Source organism: Hordeum vulgare, chromosome 4H (assembly GCF_904849725.1).
Source record: "Hordeum vulgare subsp. vulgare chromosome 4H, MorexV3_pseudomolecules_assembly, whole genome shotgun sequence".
Lineage (NCBI taxonomy): Eukaryota > Viridiplantae > Streptophyta > Magnoliopsida > Poales > Poaceae > Hordeum > Hordeum vulgare.
Window position 1 is genome coordinate 1,346,738 of NC_058521.1, and position 23,100 is coordinate 1,369,837.

The following is a 23,100-nucleotide window of genomic DNA, read 5'->3' on the forward strand; positions in this document are numbered from 1 at the left end:
TCGATCCTAAAAATGCTGACAAGGTGTGCAAGCTCCAGCGATCCATTTATGGACTGGTGCAAGCATCTCGGAGTTGGAACAAACGCTTTGATGAGGTGATCAAAGCATTTGGGTTTATACAAGTGGTTGGAGAATCTTGTATTTACAAGAAAGTGAGTGGGATCTCTGTGGCGTTTCTAATATTATATGTGGATGACATATTACTGATTGGAAACGGCGTGGAGTTTTTGGAGAGCATAAAGGATTACTTGAATAAAAGTTTCTCTATGAAGGACCTAGGAGAAGTTGCTTACATTCTAGGCATAAAGATCTATAGGGATAGATCAAAACGCCTGATAGGACTTTCACAAAGCACATACCTTGATAAAGTTTTGAAGAGGTTCAAAATGGAACAGTCCAAGAAAGGGTTCTTGCCAGTTTTACAAGGTACGAGATTGAGTAAGACTCAGTGCCCAGCAACTGATGAAGATAGAGAGCATATGCGCTCCGTCCCCTATGCTTCAGCCATAGGTTCCATCATGTATGCAATGTTGTGCACTAGACCGGATGTTAGCCTGGCCATAAGTATGGCAGGTAGGTTCCAGAGTAATCCAGGAGTGGATCACTGGACAGCGGTCAAGAATATCCTGAAGTACCTGAAAAGGACTAAGGAGATGTTTCTCGTGTATGGAGGTGACGAAGAGCTCGCCGTAAAAGGTTACGTCGATGCAAGCTTTGACACAGATCCGGACGACTCTAAGTCGCAAACCGGATACGTATTAATTCTTAATGGGGGTGCAGTAAGCTGGTGCAGTTCCAAGCAAAGCGTCGTAGCAGATTCTACATGTGAAGCGGAGTACATGGCTGCCTCGGAGGCGGCTAAGGAGGGTGTCTGGATGAAGCAGTTCATGACGGATCTTGGAGTGGTGCCAAGCGCACTGAATCCAATAACCTTGTTCTGTGACAACACTGGTGCCATTGCCTTAGCAAAGGAACCACGGTTTCACAAGAAGACCAGACACATCAAACGATGCTTCAACCTCATCCGCGACTACGTCGAGGAAGAGGACGTAAATACATGCAAAGTGCACACGGATCTGAATGTAGCAGACCCGCTGACTAAACCTCTTTCACGGCCAAAACATGATCGACACCATAACTGTATGGGTGTTAGATTTATTACAATGTGATTCACATGGTGATGTGAGGGCTAGATTATTGACTCTAGTGCAAGTGGGAGACTGTTGGAATTATGCCCTAGAGGCAATGATAAATATAGTTATTATTATAATTCCTGTATCAAGATAATAGTTTATTATCCATGCTATAATTGTATTGAATGAAGACTCATTTACATGTGTGGATACATAGACAAAACACCGTCCCTAGCATGCCTCTAGTTGGCTAGCCAGTTGATCGATGATAGTCAGTGTCTTCTGATTATGAACAAGGTGTTGTTGCTTGATAACTGGATCACGTCATTGGGAGAATCACGTGATGGACTAGACCCAAACTAATAGACGTAGCATGTTGATCGTGTCATTTTGTTGCTACTGTTTTCTGCGTGTCAAGTATTTATTCCTATGACCATGAGATCATATAACTCACTGACACCGGAGGAATGCTTTGTGTGTATCAAACGTCGCAACGTAACTGGGTGACTATAAAGATGCTCTACAGGTATCTCCGAAGGTGTTAGTTGAGTTAGTATGGATCAAGACTGGGATTTGTCACTCCGTGTGACGGAGAGGTATCTCGGGGCCCACTCGGTAATACAACATCACACACAAGCCTTGCAAGCAATGTAACTTAGTGTAAGTTGCGGGATCTTGTATTACGGAACGAGTAAAGAGACTTGCCGGTAAACGAGATTGAAATAGGTATGCGGATACTGACGATCGAATCTCGGGCAAGTAACATACCGAAGGACAAAGGGAATGACATACGAGATTATACGAATCCTTGGCACTGAGGTTCAAACGATAAGATCTTCGTAGAATATGTAGGATCCAATATGGGCATCCAGGTCCCGCTATTGGATATTGACCGAGGAGTCTCTCGGGTCATGTCTACATAGTTCTCGAACCCGCAGGGTCTGCACACTTAAGGTTCGACGTTGTTTTATGCGTATTTGAGTTATATGGTTGGTTACCGAATGTTGTTCGGAGTCCCGTATGAGATCACGGACGTCACGAGGGTTTCCGGAATGGTCCGGAAACGAAGATTGATATATAGGATGACCTCATTTGATTACCGGAAGGTTTTCGGAGTTACCGGGAATGTACCGGGAATGACGAATGGGTTCCGGGAGTTCACCGGGGGGGCAACCCACCCCGGGGAAGCCCATAGGCCTTGGGGGAGACACACCAGCCCTTAGTGGGCTGGTGGGACAGCCCACAAGTGCCCTATGCACCAAGGAGAAGAAAATCAAGAGAGAAAGAAAAAAAAACGAGGAGGTGGGAAGGGAGGGGGACTCCCTCCCACCAAACCTAGTCCAACTCGGTTTGGGGGGAGAGTCCTCCCCCTTGGACTCGGCCGACCCCCTTGGGGCTCCTTGAACCCCAAGGCAAAGCCCCCTCCCTCCCACCTATATATACGGAGGTTTTAGGGCTGATTTGAGACGACTTTTCCACGGCAGCCCGACCACATACCTCCACGGTTTTTCCTCTAGATCGCGTTTCTGCGGAGCTCGGGTGGAGCCCTACTGAGACAAGGTCATCACCAACCTCCGGAGCGCCGTCACGCTGCCGGAGAACTCTTCTACCTCTCCGTCTCTCTTGCTGGATCAAGAAGGCCGAGATCATCGTCGAGCTGTACGTGTGCTGAACGCGGAGGTGCCGTCCGTTCGTTACTAGATCGTGGGACTGATCACGGGATTGTTCGCGGGGCGGATCGAGGGACGTGAGGACGTTCCACTACATCAACCGCGTTCTCTAACGCTTCTGCTGTACGGTCTACAAGGGTACGTAGATCACTCATCCCCTCTCGTGGATGGACATCACCATGATAGGTCTTCGTGCGCGTAGGAAATTTTTTGTTTCCCATGCAACGTTCCCCAACACTTCCCCGGGGTGGGTTGCCCCCCCCCCCCGGTGAACTCCCGGAACCCATTCGTCATTCCCGGTACATTCCCGGTAACTCTGAAAACCTTCTGGTAATCAAATGAGGTCATCCTATATATCAATCTTCGTTTCCGGACCATTCCGGAAACCCTCGTGACGTCTGTGATCTCATCCGGGACTCCGAACAACATTCGGTAACCAACCATATAACTCAAATACGCATAAAACAACGTCGAACCTTAAGTGTGCAGACCCTGCGGGTTCGAGAACTATGTAGACATGACCCGAGAAACTCCTCGGTCAATATCCAATAGCGGGACCTGGATGCCCATATTGGATCCTACATATTCTATGAAGATCTTATCGTTTGAACCTCAGTGCCAAGGATTCATATAATCCCGTATGTCATTCCCTTTGTCCTTTGGTTTGTTACTTGCCCGAGATTCGTTCGTTAGTATCCGCATACCTATTTCAATCTCGTTTACCGGCAAGTCTCTTTACTCGTTCCGTAATACAAGATCCCGCAACTTACACTAAGCTACATTGCTTGCAAGGCTTGTGTGTGATGTTGTATTACCGAGTGGGCCCCGAGATACCTCTCCGTCACACGGAGTGACAAATCCCAGTCTTGATCCATACTAACTCAACTAACACCTTCGAAGATACCTGTAGAGCATCTTTATAGTCACCCAGTTACGTTGCGACGTTTGATACACACAAAGCATTCCTCTGGTGTCAGTGGGTTATATGATCTCATGGTCATAGGAATAAATACTTGACACGCAGAAAACAGTAGCAACAAAATGACACGATCAACATGCTACGTCTATTAGTTTGGGTCTAGTCCATCACGTGATTCTCCTAATGACGTGATCCAGTTATCAAGCAATAACACCTTGTTCATAATCAGAAGACACTGACTATCTTTGATCAACTGGCTAGCCAACTAGAGGCTTGCTAGGGACGGTGTTTTGTCTATGTATCCACACATGTAAATGAGTCTTCATTCAATACAATTATAGCATGGATAATAAGCGATTATCTTGATACAGGAATTATAATAATAACTATATTTATTATTGCCTCTAGGGCATAATTCCAACACTCGTATCCTTGAAATAGATAACTTATAATGATCAAGAATACCATAAAGAGCATTCTTTAGTGCTTCAGATGTAGTATCTTTGACATGGTACAAAGCAATAAATCGTTCAACAACCTTTCCTTTGTCATTCAAAAAACCTATATAAAAAACAAGGTTAGTTGACAACATAGAAAATAAATGACAAACAAATAATGAAAGAAAGTGAAATTACTAACCTCAACATCACCGCCATTTGCTCTTTAACAGATATATCACGTGATTCATCAGTAAGCACAGAGAATTGTTTATCACCAAGCTCCGCCATGATCCTCTTGGTAACTTCATGTGCACAACAAATTGCAAGATCCTTTTGAATGTCACCGGATGTCATTGTGCAATTTCTTGCACCACGGTCAAAAGCATCTCTCACTTGTTCATTTTTAGTTTTTTCTAAATCTATCATCTCTCTAAAGTTTCCTTTGTTCAGAGAAGTAGAGGATTCGTCATGTCCACGAAAATCCAAGCCTTGTGTGATGAGATATCTTGAACAACTCACAGAACAAGTCAAGCGGATCTTATACATTTCTTATGATTCCTTGCTTGCTCTAGCTAGATTGCTTGCCACACTTTGTCTTTGATTACTATAATCATCATAATGCTTGACGCAAGAGTTGTGCTTACTACCAGGACCACCAATATGATCTTTGAAGGCTTTAGATGCATGCTTCCAATCTGTAAATCCTTCTTTGGTAAATACTTCATAACCAAAGTGCTCAGCCCTTCCAGGTTGCTTAAAGAGAAAGCAATAAAAACAATAAGCTGCCTTCTTCCACTCGCTGTATTCAATCCATGGATGTTTTTTATACCAAGATTTAGAAAATGCTCTTGATGTACGTGAACTTCCAAATTCAGTACGAGGAAATTTATTCAAATCTGGTTGCATTGCACCCTTCAATACATATGCTCTTCTCACTTGATCTTGAATATTAGGAGGATACTCACTAATTTGTTTCCTCTTTCCTGGATCACGCTCAATATCATTTGGATTAAATTCATTGGCAATGTTAGGAGGTGGTTGTGCCTCCACTTCTACTTCCGGTTGCACACCATTCACATTTTCAGTGCTTGCTCTATCAACCAAAAACCTCCTCATCTCTGAAATTTAATGATAAAGTTTGAACTTAGTTGCTAAACAGGTAAATAAGAACTGGACAATAGCAGCAGCAATATCTATTGACAAGGATATTATTTGCAATATCAATATTGCAGCAAAAAATTCAAACTGGACACTAGCAGCAGCAATATCATTTGCATATGTATAACTATTCAGACTGCTGACCGCTACCGCATATGTATACTTATCTCGATCAGTATTTTCTACTTCCCAACTATTCAGACTCTATAGATGAGACATGAGAGATCGTTGGTCAGTAGGCCCCAGTACTGGTTGGCCCTAATTTTATGGAGATTTCTTACCGAAGGAACTAGGAAGCTGAAGCCGAATGAGAGGAATGAGGGGATGAGCTGCGTCGGGGGCTCGGAGCCTTGCGTCGCTTGCCGCCGGCGGCCGGCACTGAGCGCCGGGAGTGTGTCCAGCCGTCTAGGGTTCAGCCGCCAGCAGTTGCGTGATCCATCCTATGATTTTGTCGCCTGCAAAATACGAAGAGACACCAGCAATAGTCCTTGTTTCGGCAGCATGGACACTCACGTAATTGTCTGGCTTGTTAATTGTTGGGTTGATTAGCCAGTTTACGTGAGAGAAACTAAGGCCCGGTTTTCTTTGCTCGGGTAGAGTAAGTTACAGATCAGTTTAGGCCTTTATTTAATATACCTATTGCTGCTGCTAGTGTCCAGCGAGCCTGGGCAAGTGCCCAGGGTAGCCTGGCGTTGGCTCCGCCACTGCTTGTTGGAAATAATACATTTTCATGTATGCAGTCCAATGAGTGTTGAGGCACGCAGTGGATATCATTATATTCTTACTTCACTGATGATTTGAGTAGATACTGGTGTATTTGCTTGATGAATCACAAAGTCTGAAATATTGAAAAGTTCAAGCAATTTCAGAGTGAAGTTAAAGATCGTCGTGAAAAGAGAATAATATGTCTACGATGTGATCATGGAGGTAAATATATATCTAAATTGCGAGTTTGGTAAACATTTAAGACAATGTGAAAATTGTTTCACAACTCATGCCACCTGGAACACCATAGTGTGATGGTGTGTCCGAACGTTATAGTCGCGCCCTATTGGATATGGTGCATACTATGATGTCTCTTACCGAATTACCACTATCGTTTTGGGGTTAGGCACTAGAGACAACCACATTCACATTAAATAGGGCACCACGTAATTCCGTTGAGATGACACCGTATGAACTATGGTTTGGAGAAACCTAAGTTCTTGTTTCTTAAAGTTTGGGCTATAATGCTTATGTCAAAAGGCTTCAGCCTCATAAGCTCGAACCCAAAGCGGATAAATGCATCTTCATAGGACACCCAAAATAGTTGGGTATACCTCCTATCTCAGATACGAAAGCAAAGTAATGGGTCCTTTCTCGAGAAAGAGTTTCTCTCGAAAGAATTGAGTGGGAGGATGGTGGAACTTGATGAGGTTACTGAACCATCACTTCAACATAGAGTAGAAGAGCGCAAGAAGTTGTTCGTGTGGCACCTACACTAGTTGAAGTGGAAAGCTGATGATGGTGATCATGAAGCTAGGGATGAAGTTACTACCAAACTTCGTAGGTCGACAAGGAAATGTACTGCTCTAGAGTGGTACGGTAATCCTGTCTTGGAGGTCATGTTGCTGGACAACAATGAACCTACAAGCCATGAAGAAGCATGGTGGGCCTAGATTCCGACGAATGGTTGGACGCCATGAAATCCGAGATAGGATCCATGTATGAAAACAAAGTGTATACTTTGGAAGAACTACTTGATGGTCGTAAGGCTATTAAGTAGAAAGGGATCTTTAAAAGGAAGACAGACGATGATGGTGAATGTCACCATTTAGAAAGATCGACTTGTTGCAAAGAGGTTTCCGACAAGTTCAAGGAGTTGACTACAATGAGACTTTCTCACCTGTAGCGATGCTAAAGTCTGTTAGAATTATGTTAACAGTTGCTGCATTTTTCCAATAATGAAATCTTGCAGATGGATGCCAAAACATTGTTTCCTCGACGGTTTCCTTGAGGAAAGGTTGTATGTGATACAACCAGAAGGTTTTGTCGATCCTAAGGATGCTAACAAGTATGCAAGCTCCAGCGATCCTTCTATGGACTGGAGCAACCATCTTGGAGTTTGAATATACGCTTTGATAAGATGATCAAAGCTTTTGGTTTGTACAAAGTTTATGAAGCTTGTATTTCCAAGAAAGTGAGTGGGAGCACTACAGAATTTCTTATAAGTATATGTGGTTGACATATGTTGATCGGAAATAATGTAGAATTTCTGGTAAGCATAAAGGGTTGTTTGAAAGGATTTTTTTCAAACGAAAACCTGGATTAAGCTACTTGAACATTGAGCATCAAGATCTATAGAGATAGATCAAGACGCTTGATATAACTTTCAATGAATACATACTTTGACAAGATTTTGAAGGAGTTCAAAATGGATCAGTCAAAGAAGGAGTTCTTAACTGTATTGTAAGGTGTGAATTTGAGTAAGACTCAAAGCCCGACCACGGTAGAAGAAAGAGAAAGGACGAAGGCATTTGATACAATTCGAGAGCCAGTATCTTCTCTAGCATCCAGGACAAATTTTGCATTTTAACCTTTTGTACTAACAAAATTTAGAATTGACCTTGTTTTTAAAAATATTGATTTTTACCTTTTTTTATCACACCAACATCCCTAGATTACACGAAAGACGTCATGGTCTTTGGCATCTGGTCTGTATCCGGCACAACCGGCTGACCAGTTGACGTGGTAAAGGACCACACGCCAAGAACCCTAGCGTGTGATCTTGGTAAATGACCAAACGCCAAGGACCTTGATGTCTGATCTCACCCACGCGGTGTCTGATCTCACCACGAGTACCACACGCATCAGGTGAGGGGTGATGCCTTCCGTTTCCTTTTTGGCGAGACGTGGCAACGCAATGGAGGTGAACTTTCCTACTTAGCATATGGGTGGAAAGGACCGCACATGGGCACTTGCCTAAAATAGCCGGCCGTGAGATCCAACTGCATGCGTGATGTGTAAGACCATCTCCAATAGACGCGCTTCACCCGGCGCCCAAAAAACTGATTTACAGCGTGCCTATCACCAGGTTTGACGCGGCGCGCGGCGCTGGCTCCAGCAGCCGCGCTGAAATGCAGCGCGGGCGCACAGCTCAAGCAGCGTGCCCGCAGCCAACGCCTCACATTTCTTCATTTTGGACACAAATTCCACACATTTCATTCAACACAAAACACATGGCATATAATTTGAATCACAAACATCATTCAACCAAGTTCGTGCCCAAAAGTTCATGCCCACAAGTTCAAATTCATGCCCACAACATCATTCAACGAAGTGCAAAATGCAAACCAAGTTCATGACACAAACGAATGACACAACAATCAATCCTCGTCTTCATCCTCATCTTCCTCCGATCATCGGACTCCGCCGACGACGATTCTTCCTCCTCCTCTCCATTATTGCGCGCCGCATCCTCATCACGTGAAGCTCGGAAGGTGTTGCCAAGATCGTGGGAAGGTGGCACACCGGCGCCCGGAGGTGCACCCATGCCGCCAATGAGAGCCGCAAAACTCATGCCACCCATGCCACCCGTGCTGTCCAAGCCGCCCGGAGGTGGTCCGAAGCCACCCATGTATCCCATGGTCTCCATGGTAGCTCCAAAGCCACCCATGGAACCCATGCCGCCCATGGTGGCTCCAAAGCCACCCATGGCACCAATGCCACCCATGCCGCCAAGGCCACCGCCACCCATTGCGCGAATCATGGCTCTTTTTTGGATCAAGACTTGTTCACGGGCAAGATTGACATACTCCTTTTGCGCATCATTGAACAAAGATGTGTCCAAGGAGAACAAGTGCTTCTCCCATTCCAACAATTTAGATCGCTCCTCCATGGCCACCTTCCTCTCCTCCAATGCCACATTCCTCTCCTCGGCCGCCACCCTCCTCTCCTCGGCCGCGGCATCTTGGTTCCTTGCCATTTTCCTCACCTCGTTGGCTTCTTTTCTTGCGTTGACAATTGCTTCCATAGCATTTTTGAGCTCATCATCTCATTTCCTCTTCTTCTTTTCTTTTGCGTCTTTCTTGGTGCCATCCGGTCGTTTGGGCTTCGAGTATGAAACTGAGTTTGGTGTGGGGCTTCTCTTGCCTTCTTCACTTGATGCATCCTCCTCATCATCATCTTCCAAATCAATTGTTTGCTTGCGTCTTTTGCTCAAATCCAAATCATCAATATCGTCATGCTTCTTCCATTTCTCATCATCCTTCAATACTTCGTAGCAATGAGGCAAGGTAAATGGCATTCCTTTCTTTATCTTCCCCTTCTTGGTCTTCTTCTCCTCTCCTTTGAACAAGTTTTGTGCAATATTTAACTACATGAAAACAAAACAAGTTTGTGCAATATTTAGAACAAGGAACACCAACAACAAGCATGATGATGAACATGAGGAATGATGAAATGACAATTACCCTATCATTATCATTGGTGCCACTTGGGTTCAACTTATCAACCGCTTTTTGTGCGGTCGCCCATTGTTGGCAATCCTTGTTGATGGTCGACCACCAGGAGCGAAGCGATCGTGCGGAGCGGTCAATTCCACTAACGTTGCAAAGATCAAAGTGTTCTTTCATCCGGAGCCAATAAGCCTCTCTACTTTGATCACCTCCAACGGACGGATCCCTCGACACATCCAACCAAGTTTTGCATAGCACGACGTCTTCTTCGTTGGTGTAGTTGCCTCCTATTCCTTTCGGTGCGCCGACAATGCCCTCACCATCCTCGTCCACCTCGAACTCATGGTCTTCCAAATGCATGCCATTGGTTTGAGACCAATGCGAATTGTTCGAGCCAACACCCATAGTTGACATGTATGCATCGTCGTTGACACTACAAAGTATATAGAAAAATGCAAATAAGTATCTATATGTATGCATTCAAAAAAGAACAAGAAAAAAAAAGTTGGGGAAATTTTCTATCTTTAGGGCATATCGTCGAACACATTGTGCGCGTCGGCCGCCGGCTCAACAAGTGAGCTCGCCGGTGCTTCGGTAGCCGCCTCGCCCCTCACACGCCCTGCAAGCTTCTTCCTCGACGCCTTCGAGGTGCCGGAGCCACCGGCCGCCTTGTTCTTCTTCGCGGATGTCTTTCCCTTCTTTGGCCACGCCGCATTTGGGAGGTTCGAGGGCTTCATCACAGCGGGCGCCGGCGCCGGCGCGACAATGCCAGTCGTCGAGGTCATATGCGGCGGCATGAAGAGGCCGCGCGTGAGGCTGATGGTCGGAGGAGCTCTGACGGAGGCAGAGGCGAGGCCAACGCTCCCACCGCTAGGGTTTGCGGCGGCGGCGACGGCCAAGGGTTCGCGACTATAGGATGGGGTGAGAGGGGAGCCGGCGCACGCATCCATCGGGTCAGTTCGCCGGCGCCGGCGCGTGCGGGGCGAAGGTGGCAGGGTGGGAGAGAGTGTGGCGCGAGCGCTCGTGTGTGCCGCGCGCGGAAGCGGACGCCCCAAATACGCAGCGTGCGATGACGATTCGGACCGCACGCCCAACTCTATATACCGCGCGCGCGGTTATTGCGCCCCACTGAAGACACTCTGCCGATTGCGCGCGCGCTAAAATGGATAAATTTACGGCGCGGCGCTTGTTTAGCGCGGTTGTTGAAGATGCTCTAATAGCGTCCTTTTCAGTATAATGGTGGAGAGGGCTTCATTTCATATCTCTACGGAGGGCTTCATGGCAATTATATTACGCTAACTTGGTCCGTAAGAAAGGGGCACCTGTGATACATACGAGTAATAAAATATCCAAAAATATTACTCCCTCCGATCCAAAATAAATGTCACGGTTTAGAACTTTAGTTCAGTCTTAGTTTAAAACTACAACACTTATTATGAAATCAGAGGGAGACATGAATTGTGATCCTAAGTAATTTTAGCTTCCAATAAAATTGAAGTTATTTTGTTTGGCTACATGACATGAATTATGAACTTGAGATTACATGAATGCTGGCTTCCTTTCCATAGCGTTACATGCGCCGGCTGCTGCTACCGATTGCACCACCACTACGTTTACAATTGTCTATATACATCCGTACGTAGTTCATTAATGAAATCTCTAGAAAGACTTATATTTAGAAACTGTTTGAACAGCAAGCCCATGTGGGCCGCGCCTCTGTCAAGAGAAACAATCCAGGCCTGAAAAACTGCATCTTTCAGATTCCTTCAGATAGCAGCACGTCACCACCAAACTCATAGCAGAGCACAGCACAAACACTAGTTAAAGATGCAAGGATGATGATGACTCGCGTCAAACTCCACGCCGTTGCTTCTTCACCGACATGGGCGAAGAAGATGGTTCCAGCCCACCAACCTCCCGCTCGCGCTTCAGACCTCCACGTCTTGGCACTGGCTTCTTCTTCACCGACATGGCCGATGATGGACCAACCTCCCCCTCCTGCCTCAGACCTCCACGTCTTGGCACTGGCTTCTTCTTCACCGACATGGCCGATGATGGACCAACCTCCCCCTCCTGCCTCAGACCTCCACGTCTTGGCACTGGCTTCTTCTTCACCGACATGGCCGATGATGGACCAACCTCCCCCTCCTGCCTCAGACCTCCACGCCTTGGCACTGGCTTCTTCTTCACCGACATGGCCGGTGATGGACCAACCTCCCCCTCCTGCTCCAGGCCTCCACGCCTTGGCACTGGCTTCTTCTTCACTGACCTGAGCGACGATGGTTCCAGCCCACTGACCGTCCCCTCATGCTTCAGGCCAGTCCACTCTGACTCGGAGTAGTCGTTCACATGCTCACAATTGAGCCCATCAAATGTGGACGCCACTGCCCTGGAGTACCCATCAACTGTGGATGCCACTGCCCTGGAGTTGGAGGTGGCCTGGGGAGGCGGTGGCGATGACAACGGCACAGCAGGGACATGGCAGCGGCGGCAACAGCGGCAGGCGCAGGGGCATCGCCGGGGAGCAGCCTGGAGAGGATTTTAACATGGTCAACTTAAAAAATAAAATGAAGTTAATTTACTTGATTCACGTTCAAACGATCAATACCCGTGGGTTGTTGGTGGGGTACTTTTTTTGCATGAAGGCGTCCATCAACTTGTCATACTCGGCAAAAAATGGAGCTCGCCCCTGCAATTCAATTCAAACAAGATGCTCAGACCATAAAAAAGTTAAGACTACTAACAGCTCAACTACTACTTGTTCGATAGTACTGTATTTCAGAAATACTTACAGCATCGCCCAAGGCTCTCCACTCCTCGCCTGCTGCCTTTGAAATCTACAATTCACCAAATTAAAAAATGTTAGTTGAATCACTCAACTGTGATGCACTGCAAGCTTACATTGTTCTACCTGCCAGTCAGGCTTTCTAAACAGGTTAGGTGAATTTATCTACAAGCTAAGCATGTTGTTTCTCAAGAACTATAGCGTCCCATCAGCCACAAGCAGCTCGACAGTAGTTCTGGTCAGGCTTTATGTTTACTTGTCTCTGTGTCTTTTGCTGCTGCTGCACTGGTTGACACTCATGGCATCGACCCATCTGACCAAGAGGAGCTACTGCAATGCAAACACCTCTCGTGGCCAGAACAAGAATGACGACAACAACACTGACTATGGCCTTTACGACGGCTCCAACAATACCGGGTAAGAAGCAGACTGTCCTTGGCCCGGAGCTCTCAGGTGAGAACGGCCCTTAGTCTATTGTATTTGTTCAATCTTGGGAACTCTACATGTTTGTTCCAAAAATGTGAGTAGAACACTTGTATTCCAGTCATCGAAATAAACTTGTGAACACCAGCACCAGGACTGAAACTACTACAATTCCATGGTGACCGTTTGTCCATCACGAAATGCAAGCTCTGCATGATATTGAACAAATGACTGAATGCCTTTTGTCTCCATGAGTGTACTGTACAAAAGATAAAGATAAAGCACCATCTTCACGGAACCTGTACGCCTCGTACCAAACTTTGGCCTTGCCCTCCATGTGCAGTGTGGCAGCGATTACCCAAATGCAATTATGTATGTTGAACCGACAAAATTACTTGAAACTTAGGACATTGAATTCACCAGAGGAATGGATTTGTGCCATCAAAGCAAGGGAATGGGGTGTTGCATGGCGGGTCGGCGTTCACATGGCTAGCACATGCACCAGGATCATCCAGAGGCACGAGGATAAGCCACTTGTGGAGAGTGGTCACCAGAGGCAGGGGATCCGGACGAGAGGAAGGAGACGCTGAGATTCAGTTCCGAGTTTCTATGCCATCCTCAATGCCTTGTGTTGATCTTCTTTTGAAATTAGCACAGCCATGACATCGGCCCAGTCCAACATGATTCTATCGATAGGTGTGACACAAGGATTATCCTGACAAGGCTGCTACTACAAGATACAAGAACTATCCTAACAAAACCAACACGACAAACCAAACAGAAAAATTCTTCCATGCGAAGTCAAAGGCAGAGGAAAGAGTGTTTACCTCGACAACTTTTGTCAAGGCAGGGTGCGATTGCTTGAACTTTTGTTGAAAGAGAAAGAAGGCAGTGGGTGGCCGCTTGGGCTTGTCACAGGTGTTGACGCTAACGTTCTTGCTCTGATTATAGACCTCCATCAGCCTTCTGTACTCGGCAAAGTAAGAGGCCTGACCCTGCGATTCAATTCAAAAAACATGATTGCTAGCTACTCTCTCCGTCCCATAATGTAAGAAATTTTTTTAACACTACAGAGGGGGGTAGTTGTTTAATAGTTAACTTACAGTTATACCCAGACGGGCCCATTCCCTGGATGCAGCCTTTGAAATCTATAATTAACCAAATTAAAAATCAACACAACAAATCAAAATAAGAATTAATACATGTAAGATGAAAAGCAGAGAAAAATGTGTTACCTCGGTCACTTTTTTCATTTCAGGATGTTCTTTCTTGAACTCGTCTATAAAGAGAATGTAGGCGGTGGCTGGGCGCTTAGGCTTCCCACTAGAGCTCGCCTCCGTCTTTGTCTTCATTTTGCTACCTGCATGGCAAATTTAGAATGGCGAAATTGATATATATATTATTATTTTTCTAGTCACTACAGTAGCATCTTGGGAAGGAAAATACCATTTTTTTAAATGTTGCACTATACTTTGTACTGGATATTTAAAATGTAAGGAGGGCATAAATGTATGTAGAAACAGGAAAGCAGTAATACATGTTTGATTTCACAGGAAATGCATAAAGAGGAGAGCAATTTGTGTTGACACAAGCATGAATGTAATGTAGCTGTGGATCCAATTGAGCATCAGCATACAGGAATACAATGTAGGTTCACAGGAAATGCTGAACCTATCATCTTGGCTCATATCATCAATAAAAACATGATTGCCAGCAGCAGCATACCAAATCAGCTCTACACAAATAGTTGTATCAAGTACAGGAAATCAGTCTGCTGATTTGGCATCAATTTACTAGGAAGCAGGAAATCAGTTGTACACAAATCTCACCTTGCTGATTTGTTCAACGGGAAGCCAGTGCGAGAGGAGGGGAGGGGCGAGCGGCGGCCGGCGAGAGGAGGGAAGAGGCGAGCCGTGCAAGGGGAGGGGAGGGGAGGGGAGGGAGGGGCGGCGGCGAGAGGAGGAACCTGTCTGCCCTCACGCGACGCGACCCACGACCAGTGCGATGCGAGATGGTTGTGGGCTGGACCTTTGGGTTGAATTACTAATACGCCTTTGGGCTGGGCCTTTGATCTGCTCTGGTCTAATTTTGTTTCACACTCAATTAATACTCTTTTTTTTTTAGGGAAAGCCATTCGGCGTATTTTATTGATTCTCAAACACAGTTACATCTATGAGCTTAGCAAATAAAAATCTACAAGGATCGTAGTCCCAAATACAATCGATATGATCACTAAAACTATGCCTATAACTAGCTCATGAGCAACCTCATTGGCCTCCCCAAAGATGATCTCTCTAAAACCAGTTGCAAGAATTCTACAACCATCAAATATAGATGTACATTAGGTGGCCGAAAGACCGATATCCTTCATAGTCTCAATTACCTGAAAATTATCAAATTGAATACTGACTTTGTTGCATCCTAAAAGCTAAGCCAAACTCAGTCCTTCCCGTAGTGCATAGGCTTCCGCCATAAAAAAATTGATAAAGGGTTGTTATTACTTAAAAGGTTTAATCATCACATCCGGCCTCTGCATAGCTGAGTTGTACACGGCCGTAGACAAATAGTACGAAAAGTATAAACAGCAACACACGTAATACAATCATGCGGATGTAAATCATCGTCGCCTACGGAGGCCCTATCCAGAGATCAAGCGGCCACCCATGTGGTATAAAAATATCCCTCACCACTTTTTCCAGTCGCACACAAGCCTCCGTAAAAAGGCCTCGAAACTCCACCTGTTGTAAGGTGGACCACGAACGGAGAATACCTATGCATCGGAAGAGAACCTGCAAACGAGTGAAATTTTTATCATTAGAAACCTTGTCATTTCTACTCAGCCAAAGCGACCATATAACGGCAACCGCTCCTACCCTAAAAATGATTCTAAACTTATTATCTATCCCATTTAACCAATTGCTAAGTACATTGGCACCGGATGTGGGTGGATACAAGTTGGAAGCCATTTGGATAGCTGACCAAATAGAACGTGCGAACTTGCAATAAAAAAATAAGTGTTTTTATTGTCGCTTCTTGAGGACAATCGTGCTTCCATGCCAGTTGCGTTTGACGAGGTTATCTTTAGTTCCTAAGCACAGGTGGAACCGAAAGATTTATCCGGCTTCGGGTGTTCGCGGAAGTGCTAGGATTCGGATAGCTAAAAAATTCTTTGATGTAAAATGAAAGGAATTATTTGGAATAGGAGAGGTCTCACACACTTGGCTAAACGAAGGTTTCTGGTGGATGCATCTATCGAACACAAGTTAGATTTCATAGCCCTTTCTGAAACTCGTAGAGATAATTTTACATCTCAGTTTCTTGGCACCTTATTGGGAGGAGTTGATTTTGATTGGCATTGCTTACCCCCAAGAGGAAGATCCGGTGGGATTTTACTTGGGGTCAAGTGCGAAACTTCGGAGGTTAGGAACGTTATTCTGGGAGAATTTGCGGTTAAATTTCAGGTTAGGTCGAAGGTTGATGGGTTCCAATGGGCACTCGTCGCAGTGTATGGAGCTGTTGTTGGAATTATGCCCTAGAGGCAATGATAAATAAGTTATTATTATAATTCCTGGATCAAGATAATTTTTTATTATCCATGTTATAACTGTGTTGAATCAAGACTTAGATACATGTGTGGATACATAGACAAAACATTATCCCTAGCAAGCCTCTAGTTGGCTAGCCAGTTGATCAAGAATAGTAAGGGTCTTCTAACTATGTACAAGGTGTTGTTGCTTGATAACTGGATCATATCATTCGGTGAGACATCGTAAAAGGTGTTATTTTCAATTTAAAATACCCATCCAAAATTGAATTTATCCTAGGTTTTTGTTATTGCAATTTAGTATGAGACATCGTGTCATAATAAAAGCGGTCATTTAATTGAACTCTATTAGATATAAGTAAACATACGTACAAAACAACTAACTATTTGTATCATATTCTATGAATCTAGTGTATTAAACATGTTAATGTCATTTCAATATTTATTAACACATTTGGAGAGCTCTCGGGTATACACGTTAGCATGCTCCTCATAATCAAGGTCTAGGTTAGCATCATGCGATGAATCAGTTTTTCTTACACTTACCAAAATTAATCACATAATAATGATAATACTATTTTTAATAACATGTTGTTGAGATTAATATTTTGTGTGATAATGAGAACTTCTAATGTCACAGACTTGGATGTGCTACATTTCTATTTAAAATACTCATCCAAAATTTAAGTTATCCTAGGTATCTGTTGTTACAATTTAATATGAGACATCGTGTCCTAATAAAAGGAGTCGTTTAATCAAACTCTATTAGATATAAGTAAACATAAGTATAAAACAACTAACCATTTGTATCATTTCGATGAATCTAGTGTATTAATACTTGTTAATGCCATTTCAGTATTTATTAACACATTTGGAAAGCTCTGGAGTATACACGTGTAGCAAAAAATATCTCAATGTTTAATTTACGGCGTGTAGCGTACGAGGATCTACCTTAAATGCAAAATAATGATGAATAATGGCATAAGAAACTATAAAATAGTGTATGTCTTCAAGGAACTCTAGCAGTCCGCCACGCGGTAGTAGGGAGGGAAAACCCGGTGCCTCGCCTCCGGCTAGTAATTAGGTTAGGGTCCTCATAAGGGTTGCGCTTGGACGGATGGCGACCCTTCATCTTCTGGTCTTGGACCCTTCATGGGTTTGTCCATCGGGACAGGGTCAATAGAGCTCGGACATAGATTTTTTTGCGTACGTAAAGGAGAAATTTGATGTTAAAGTGTTTTAAATCGATTTAAGGGTTATGATTACGGTGCCTGTGAGTCTACTTGGCCATATCTCGGGCCGTGCGGGGCCTAAGAAAACCAGTAGTACAAAACCCAGGCCCGAGCCCGGTCTGACCTGACCGTCGGGCCTATTTTTTGGGCCCAAGCCCGAAGAAGCCTGGCCCGGCCCGACAGGCCCGACCCAACATAGGCGTAAAATCAGGTTTTCATGGGCCCGGGCCCAGGCACGGCCCAACCGTCGGGCTTGATTATCAGGTCCGAGCCCGACCCGTGGGCATGGTCGGGCCGGGCTGCCCATGCTAGATATACTTGTGAGGCACTCATAATACTATGAGGGCACATCATACCTGGCCAAACGGGCCGTGCCACGCGGGCCGGCCCAACAGCCCACAGGCCAGGCACGACATGGCCCGGGCCCGACACGGTCTAATCGTGCCCGGGCCAGGCACGAGCACGCATGGGCCGTGCCTGGGCCGCGACTCCCAGCCCGTGTGTCAGCCCGGCACGACACGATTAGGAGGCCACGAGGCGGCCGATAGATCTGGCTGGCGGGGGCGCGGTCAGCGGGAGCGGCTGGGCGGGAGGGGCGCGCGAAAAAGGGAAGGGAGGGCGGGAAAGGGCAGGCGAGGGCGGGAAAGGGAGGTGGGAGCGCGGGAAAGGGAGGGGAGCTGATTTTTTTGCCTTTTTTATTTTTTTAAAATCAAAATAGGCAGCGTGCCGTAGGCCTAGAGTGCCGTGGGCCGGCCTGATTAGGCGTGCGTGCCGTGCTTGGGCATGGGAGGCTGGCACGTGGGCCGGCACGGCACGACCCGTATATTAATCGGGCCCAGACGGGCCATGCCGTGCCTGACACGATCACGCCGGGCCGGGCCGGCCCGTTTGGCCAGGTACGGGGCACATGCACAAATAAGGAATAGTGGGATGGAATTTGTATGGAAATTGCGTGACTGCAAATTGGCACACACACTGCATTGTTGTGTCCTACTCTCTTTGCTTGACTGCACAAGACAAGAAAAGAAACAAGAAAACAGTGCAGCGGCCGGTGGACTCTACCGCCCTCTTCCTCTCCGCCTCCAGTTCCATTCGCCGGAGATCGACCACCGAAGATGCTACCGTGGATCTTCAGCCGCAAGGGCGCCTCGGGCTTCTCCTGGGCGTCCACCGCCGACCAGGTCACCGCCGGCATCTCCGCGGCCGGCCTCACCGCAATAGTCACCGGTAGGTACCTACGCCAAGCCAAGCCGCCTCCTTTCTCCACCAATCCCAATCCCAATCCCAATCCATCCATTTGATTTCATTCGGTTTGGCAGGTGCGTCGAGCGGGATCGGCGCGGAGACGGCGCGGGTGCTGGCGGCGCGCGGGGCCCACGTCGTCATGGCCGCCAGGAACCTCGCCGCCGCAGAGGCCGTGCGCCAGGCCGTCCTCGCCGAGACCCCCGCCGCCAGCCTCGACCTCATGGAGCTGGACCTCTCCTCCCTCGCCTCCGTCCGCAAATTCGCCGCCGACTTCGCCGCCAGGGGGCTCCCGCTCAACATCCTCATGTACGTAGTACGCCCTTCCAATCACGCGGGCCACTGTCGCTGTTCCTCAGGTTCAGGTGCAGGTTCAGTTAGGAAAGGGGCTGTCGGCCATTAAATTCAGAGAGCCCCCCTGCCTCATGAGTCATGAGTGAGTAGGTAGCACAACAGCGAGATGGCGTATACCATATTTCGCCTCAATTTCATCAACAACTCAACATTGAGCCGATTTAATTCTGGGCTCTGCACTTCAACTTGGACTATAACATGTTGGTTGGAACCAGTATCAGTGTGGCCAAGTTCCCACAGGGTGGATGAACGATATTGTGCTGATACCTTCAGTCCTGAATTCAGGGACAATCTTCCAGATTCCCAAATTTTGAGGAGGCGCACTACTACTCACTAGGTACTTCCAATCATATGCACCCAGGGTGAGCTTGGTCACAATATCAGTTATAAGTTGTGCTGGTAGATGTAATGCGATTCTACCTGTTCAACTACAAATATCTGCTACCACAACTACTAATTCAACAATGATGCGACTTTTTCAGTTTGGGTGAAACTAGCTGGTTGCATGCAGATAGCTTCAGGGCATTTCCATGACTTCATATACGGAGTTAATTCAGGTTCCAGGACAGCCGCTAGTATTTTCATTTCATGGAGGGGTGATTGATCTGTAAGCGCTGATTCTGTAGGAATTTATAACAACGAAATGGGTTAGTCCTGCATGCTGGCGACCTACTTGCATAGCCATTCCACTTCCTGCACCGCAACGCTTAATCCTGGATAAGAACAAGACTAGTGTGTTTCAGTCTAACTAGTACTTTTCATGATTGCCCTTTTGTTCACAAGTACTCCCTCTGTAAAGAAATATAAGAGTGTTTAGGTCACTTGTATAATTAATTGCTCACAGCATTCCCTGATTGCATGATGTTTTCTCTGGCAGCAACAACGCAGGGGTAATGGCGACTCCTTTCTCCCTCTCAAAGGATGGCATCGAGATGCAGTTTGCAACTAACCATGTCGGTATGATTACCAACAAACTCCCATACACTACCGCTTGACTAGCTGCTGATGAACCCAGTTGACATACCCTGACAGAGAAACACTTCATTCCAACAATAGTGTTGTCATTTTTATTCCAGTGGCATTCCCCAGGCAGCAAGGTTGATTTTGTATGCCTTAATAGAAGTTTGAATGGCCCATTGATGTATCAACATTGGTGTGCTACTGCTGCTCCTGCCTAGCACTTCTGAACTCTCAACTCTACGATCACCAAACAATTTTTTTCCTGCCAATCCTAGAACTGTACAGAGCCTGCAAATTATCTCAGCAGACTGTTGCAAGCTTGCAACTCCTTCTTCTCCTAACCCTCTTATTTCATTTATATTTCACCTAACTATTCATGTCATAATATCCAGGGCATTTTCTCTTGACACATCTGCTGCTGGAAACAATGAAAACGACCTCTCGTGAATCAAACGTTGAAGGAAGAATTGTTAATGTTTCGTCAGAGGGGCACAGGTTTGCATACAAGGAAGGCATCCGTTTTGCCAAGCTAAATGACGAGGAAGAGTATGCAATTTCCGTGCAGTCATCATGTTTTCCCCTACCATTTACTTCATTTCAAGACAAACAAGAGTCACTTGCTATTTCAACCTTGTGTTGTACTTGTGCAGGTATAGCACCATTGCAGCATATGGACAGTCAAAGCTTGCAAATATTTTGCACGCTAATGAACTTGCCAGGAGATTTAAGGTATGCCTCATTCTGTAGAAGATGCGTGTCCATTTGTTAGATTTTGTGGTTCTGACATTGCACCCTGTTTTGCTTTGTATTATTTCGAGTTTTTTTTTTTTGATAAAGAATTTCGAGCTTGTTAGGTCCAGCTTGCTCTATGTTCATGCATGTTTGTTCCAACAGTAGTACTTGTGCTAGCAAGAACCATCAGTTTGCAGCATTTGCTGAAATAAAAGAGATCTGAGCTGTTGTTCCGCACAACGCGATCTTCATTAGATGATTTTATTGTAGAACAATCTGCATCGAAACCCATAATAGGCTAGTGATGTGCCATATTATTGTAAACTGCTTGCTCTTATTAACTGGTTTTGTCTGTTTTCAGTTCCTCGTCTATATTTTATATAGATTTGTGTTGAGCCCAAGTATGTCAAATCATGACTCATGATGCAAGAAATATTTTGTCTATAACAGGAAGAGGGTGTTAACATCACCGCGAACTCTCTCCATCCCGGATCTATCATCACGAACCTTCTTCGCCACCACAGCATCATAGATGGTAAACATACTCAGCAGCAGATATTATGCATCGCTTGTGCTTTCATACAAGCAATCGTCTTGATTCTCATGTTGCTCGTTGCTTTGGAGAATTCATGGCACGCGTGGTAACCAAAAGAGAAAAAGAAACAGAGTAGATCCCAATGGTGAGGGACAGAAATGGCGGACATCAGTCAGTCAGAACGACGCAAATAACCTCTAGCCACGGAACTAAAATGATGTTGCATTTGATTTGTTGGTTAAAGTCAGATGTCAATATTGTCAAGTCAAGGTCTTGTTTTTGAAATTGCAGCTTGGCTGACATTACCTTTTTTTTTTTGGCCGTATGCAGTTCTCCATCGGACGCTTGGTAAACTGGTGCTGAAGAACGCTAAACAGGTACTGCAGATTTTGCACTGTATTCAGTCATGAGGGCGTTGTGCCCATTTTTACGGTAGCGCAGAGTCTTCATCGTGTTAAAGAAAATGCAGTAAATGCATGTAGCCCTCCATGTTATGTGATAATGGTAATGGTCTTGTCAACCGTTGACTGGGTTGCTATGCTGCGGTGTCAATCAACAGCTAGGACCACGTGGCCATCCAGACATCCAGGTGGGTCTGACTTGGGTGGAAATGGCGGATGAATCTTTCTTTAGTTTGGGAGGCACACACTGGGCTAGTGGGGACATAGGGATGCTGTAGTTTACTAGGGACCTGAAGTGCACTGCATTTGGTCTGCTGCAACCAAGATTACTAGTTTAGTACGTATGGTATTATTCCATTCTTTGATAGTAGTTAGATTCAGATCTCAGTGATTCATTTGTTAACGTGTAGTGGATCCGGGAGTCATTGGCATTGCATTCCTTGCCCACATCACTTAGTTTGACATGCTCCCTGGGGCGATTTGGTTTTGGTGGTTTGAATTGGATTTTTGGGGAATCTGAACTGCAGGGGGCGGCGACGCAGTGCTACGTGGCGCTGCACCCGGATGCCAAGGGGGTGTCGGGGAGGTACTGGAGCGACAGCAACCTGTACGAGGCGGGCGAGAAGGGCAAGGACGCGGAGCTGGGGAAGAAGCTGTGGGACTACACCCTCGACCTCGTCGCGGGCTGACCGACCTGAAGAATGCTGAGATGAATGCATCATCTCTACTCTACTCGTGCAATGTAATGTTGAGGAATCATCATATCATACTCCCTTTGTTCCTAAATAATTGTTGTTGTTTAGTTCTCCCCCAACAACAAGTATCATGGTAGAGAGGGAGCGATAATTAAGAATGTTGACACGCACTGCACTAGATTCACAAGGGGTGGAATTGTATCGATGTCTGAATTTGGATGGCTGCAGAATTTGGCTTGGTGGAGCATATGATGGATGAAATGAAATGAGGAATATGCTCTTGTGCTTTGTGCTTTGGTTGGTTGGTTGGATGATGCAGAACGGGACACGCACGCACGCACGTACCTTTAGGCTGTACGGTCGGTCGCAGAGCAGCGGAGATGAGATCGGAGGGCATGGGACGTGGAGGCAGGCTGGCCGTCCGGTGCCGGAGATTAGATT

At 45.9% G+C, this 23,100-nt stretch overlaps 2 protein-coding genes across 2 annotated transcripts; one reads left to right on the forward strand and one right to left on the reverse strand.

The window, feature by feature from the left end:
- Positions 1–11,607: 11,607 nt before the first annotated feature.
- Positions 11,608–14,805, reverse strand: LOC123448174. The gene is made up of 7 exons (XM_045124981.1): positions 14,794–14,805; positions 14,200–14,324; positions 14,068–14,112; positions 13,792–13,959; positions 12,549–12,593; positions 12,365–12,445; positions 11,608–12,285 (listed from the first exon to the last, which is right to left on the reverse strand). Exons 2-7 carry the CDS (start codon positions 14,314–14,316, stop codon positions 11,608–11,610), a joined length of 1,134 nt encoding a protein of 377 aa, XP_044980916.1. The 5' UTR covers positions 14,317–14,324; positions 14,794–14,805.
- A 3,945-nt stretch (positions 14,806–18,750) lies between these two features.
- LOC123446804 (short-chain dehydrogenase TIC 32, chloroplastic) lies at positions 18,751–22,940 on the forward strand. Its single transcript, XM_045123350.1, has 8 exons — positions 18,751–18,967; positions 19,060–19,291; positions 20,214–20,293; positions 20,689–20,842; positions 20,947–21,025; positions 21,479–21,563; positions 21,894–21,940; positions 22,492–22,940. Exons 1-8 carry the CDS (start codon positions 18,856–18,858, stop codon positions 22,651–22,653), a joined length of 951 nt encoding a protein of 316 aa, XP_044979285.1. The 5' UTR covers positions 18,751–18,855; the 3' UTR covers positions 22,654–22,940.
- Positions 22,941–23,100: the final 160 nt, after the last annotated feature.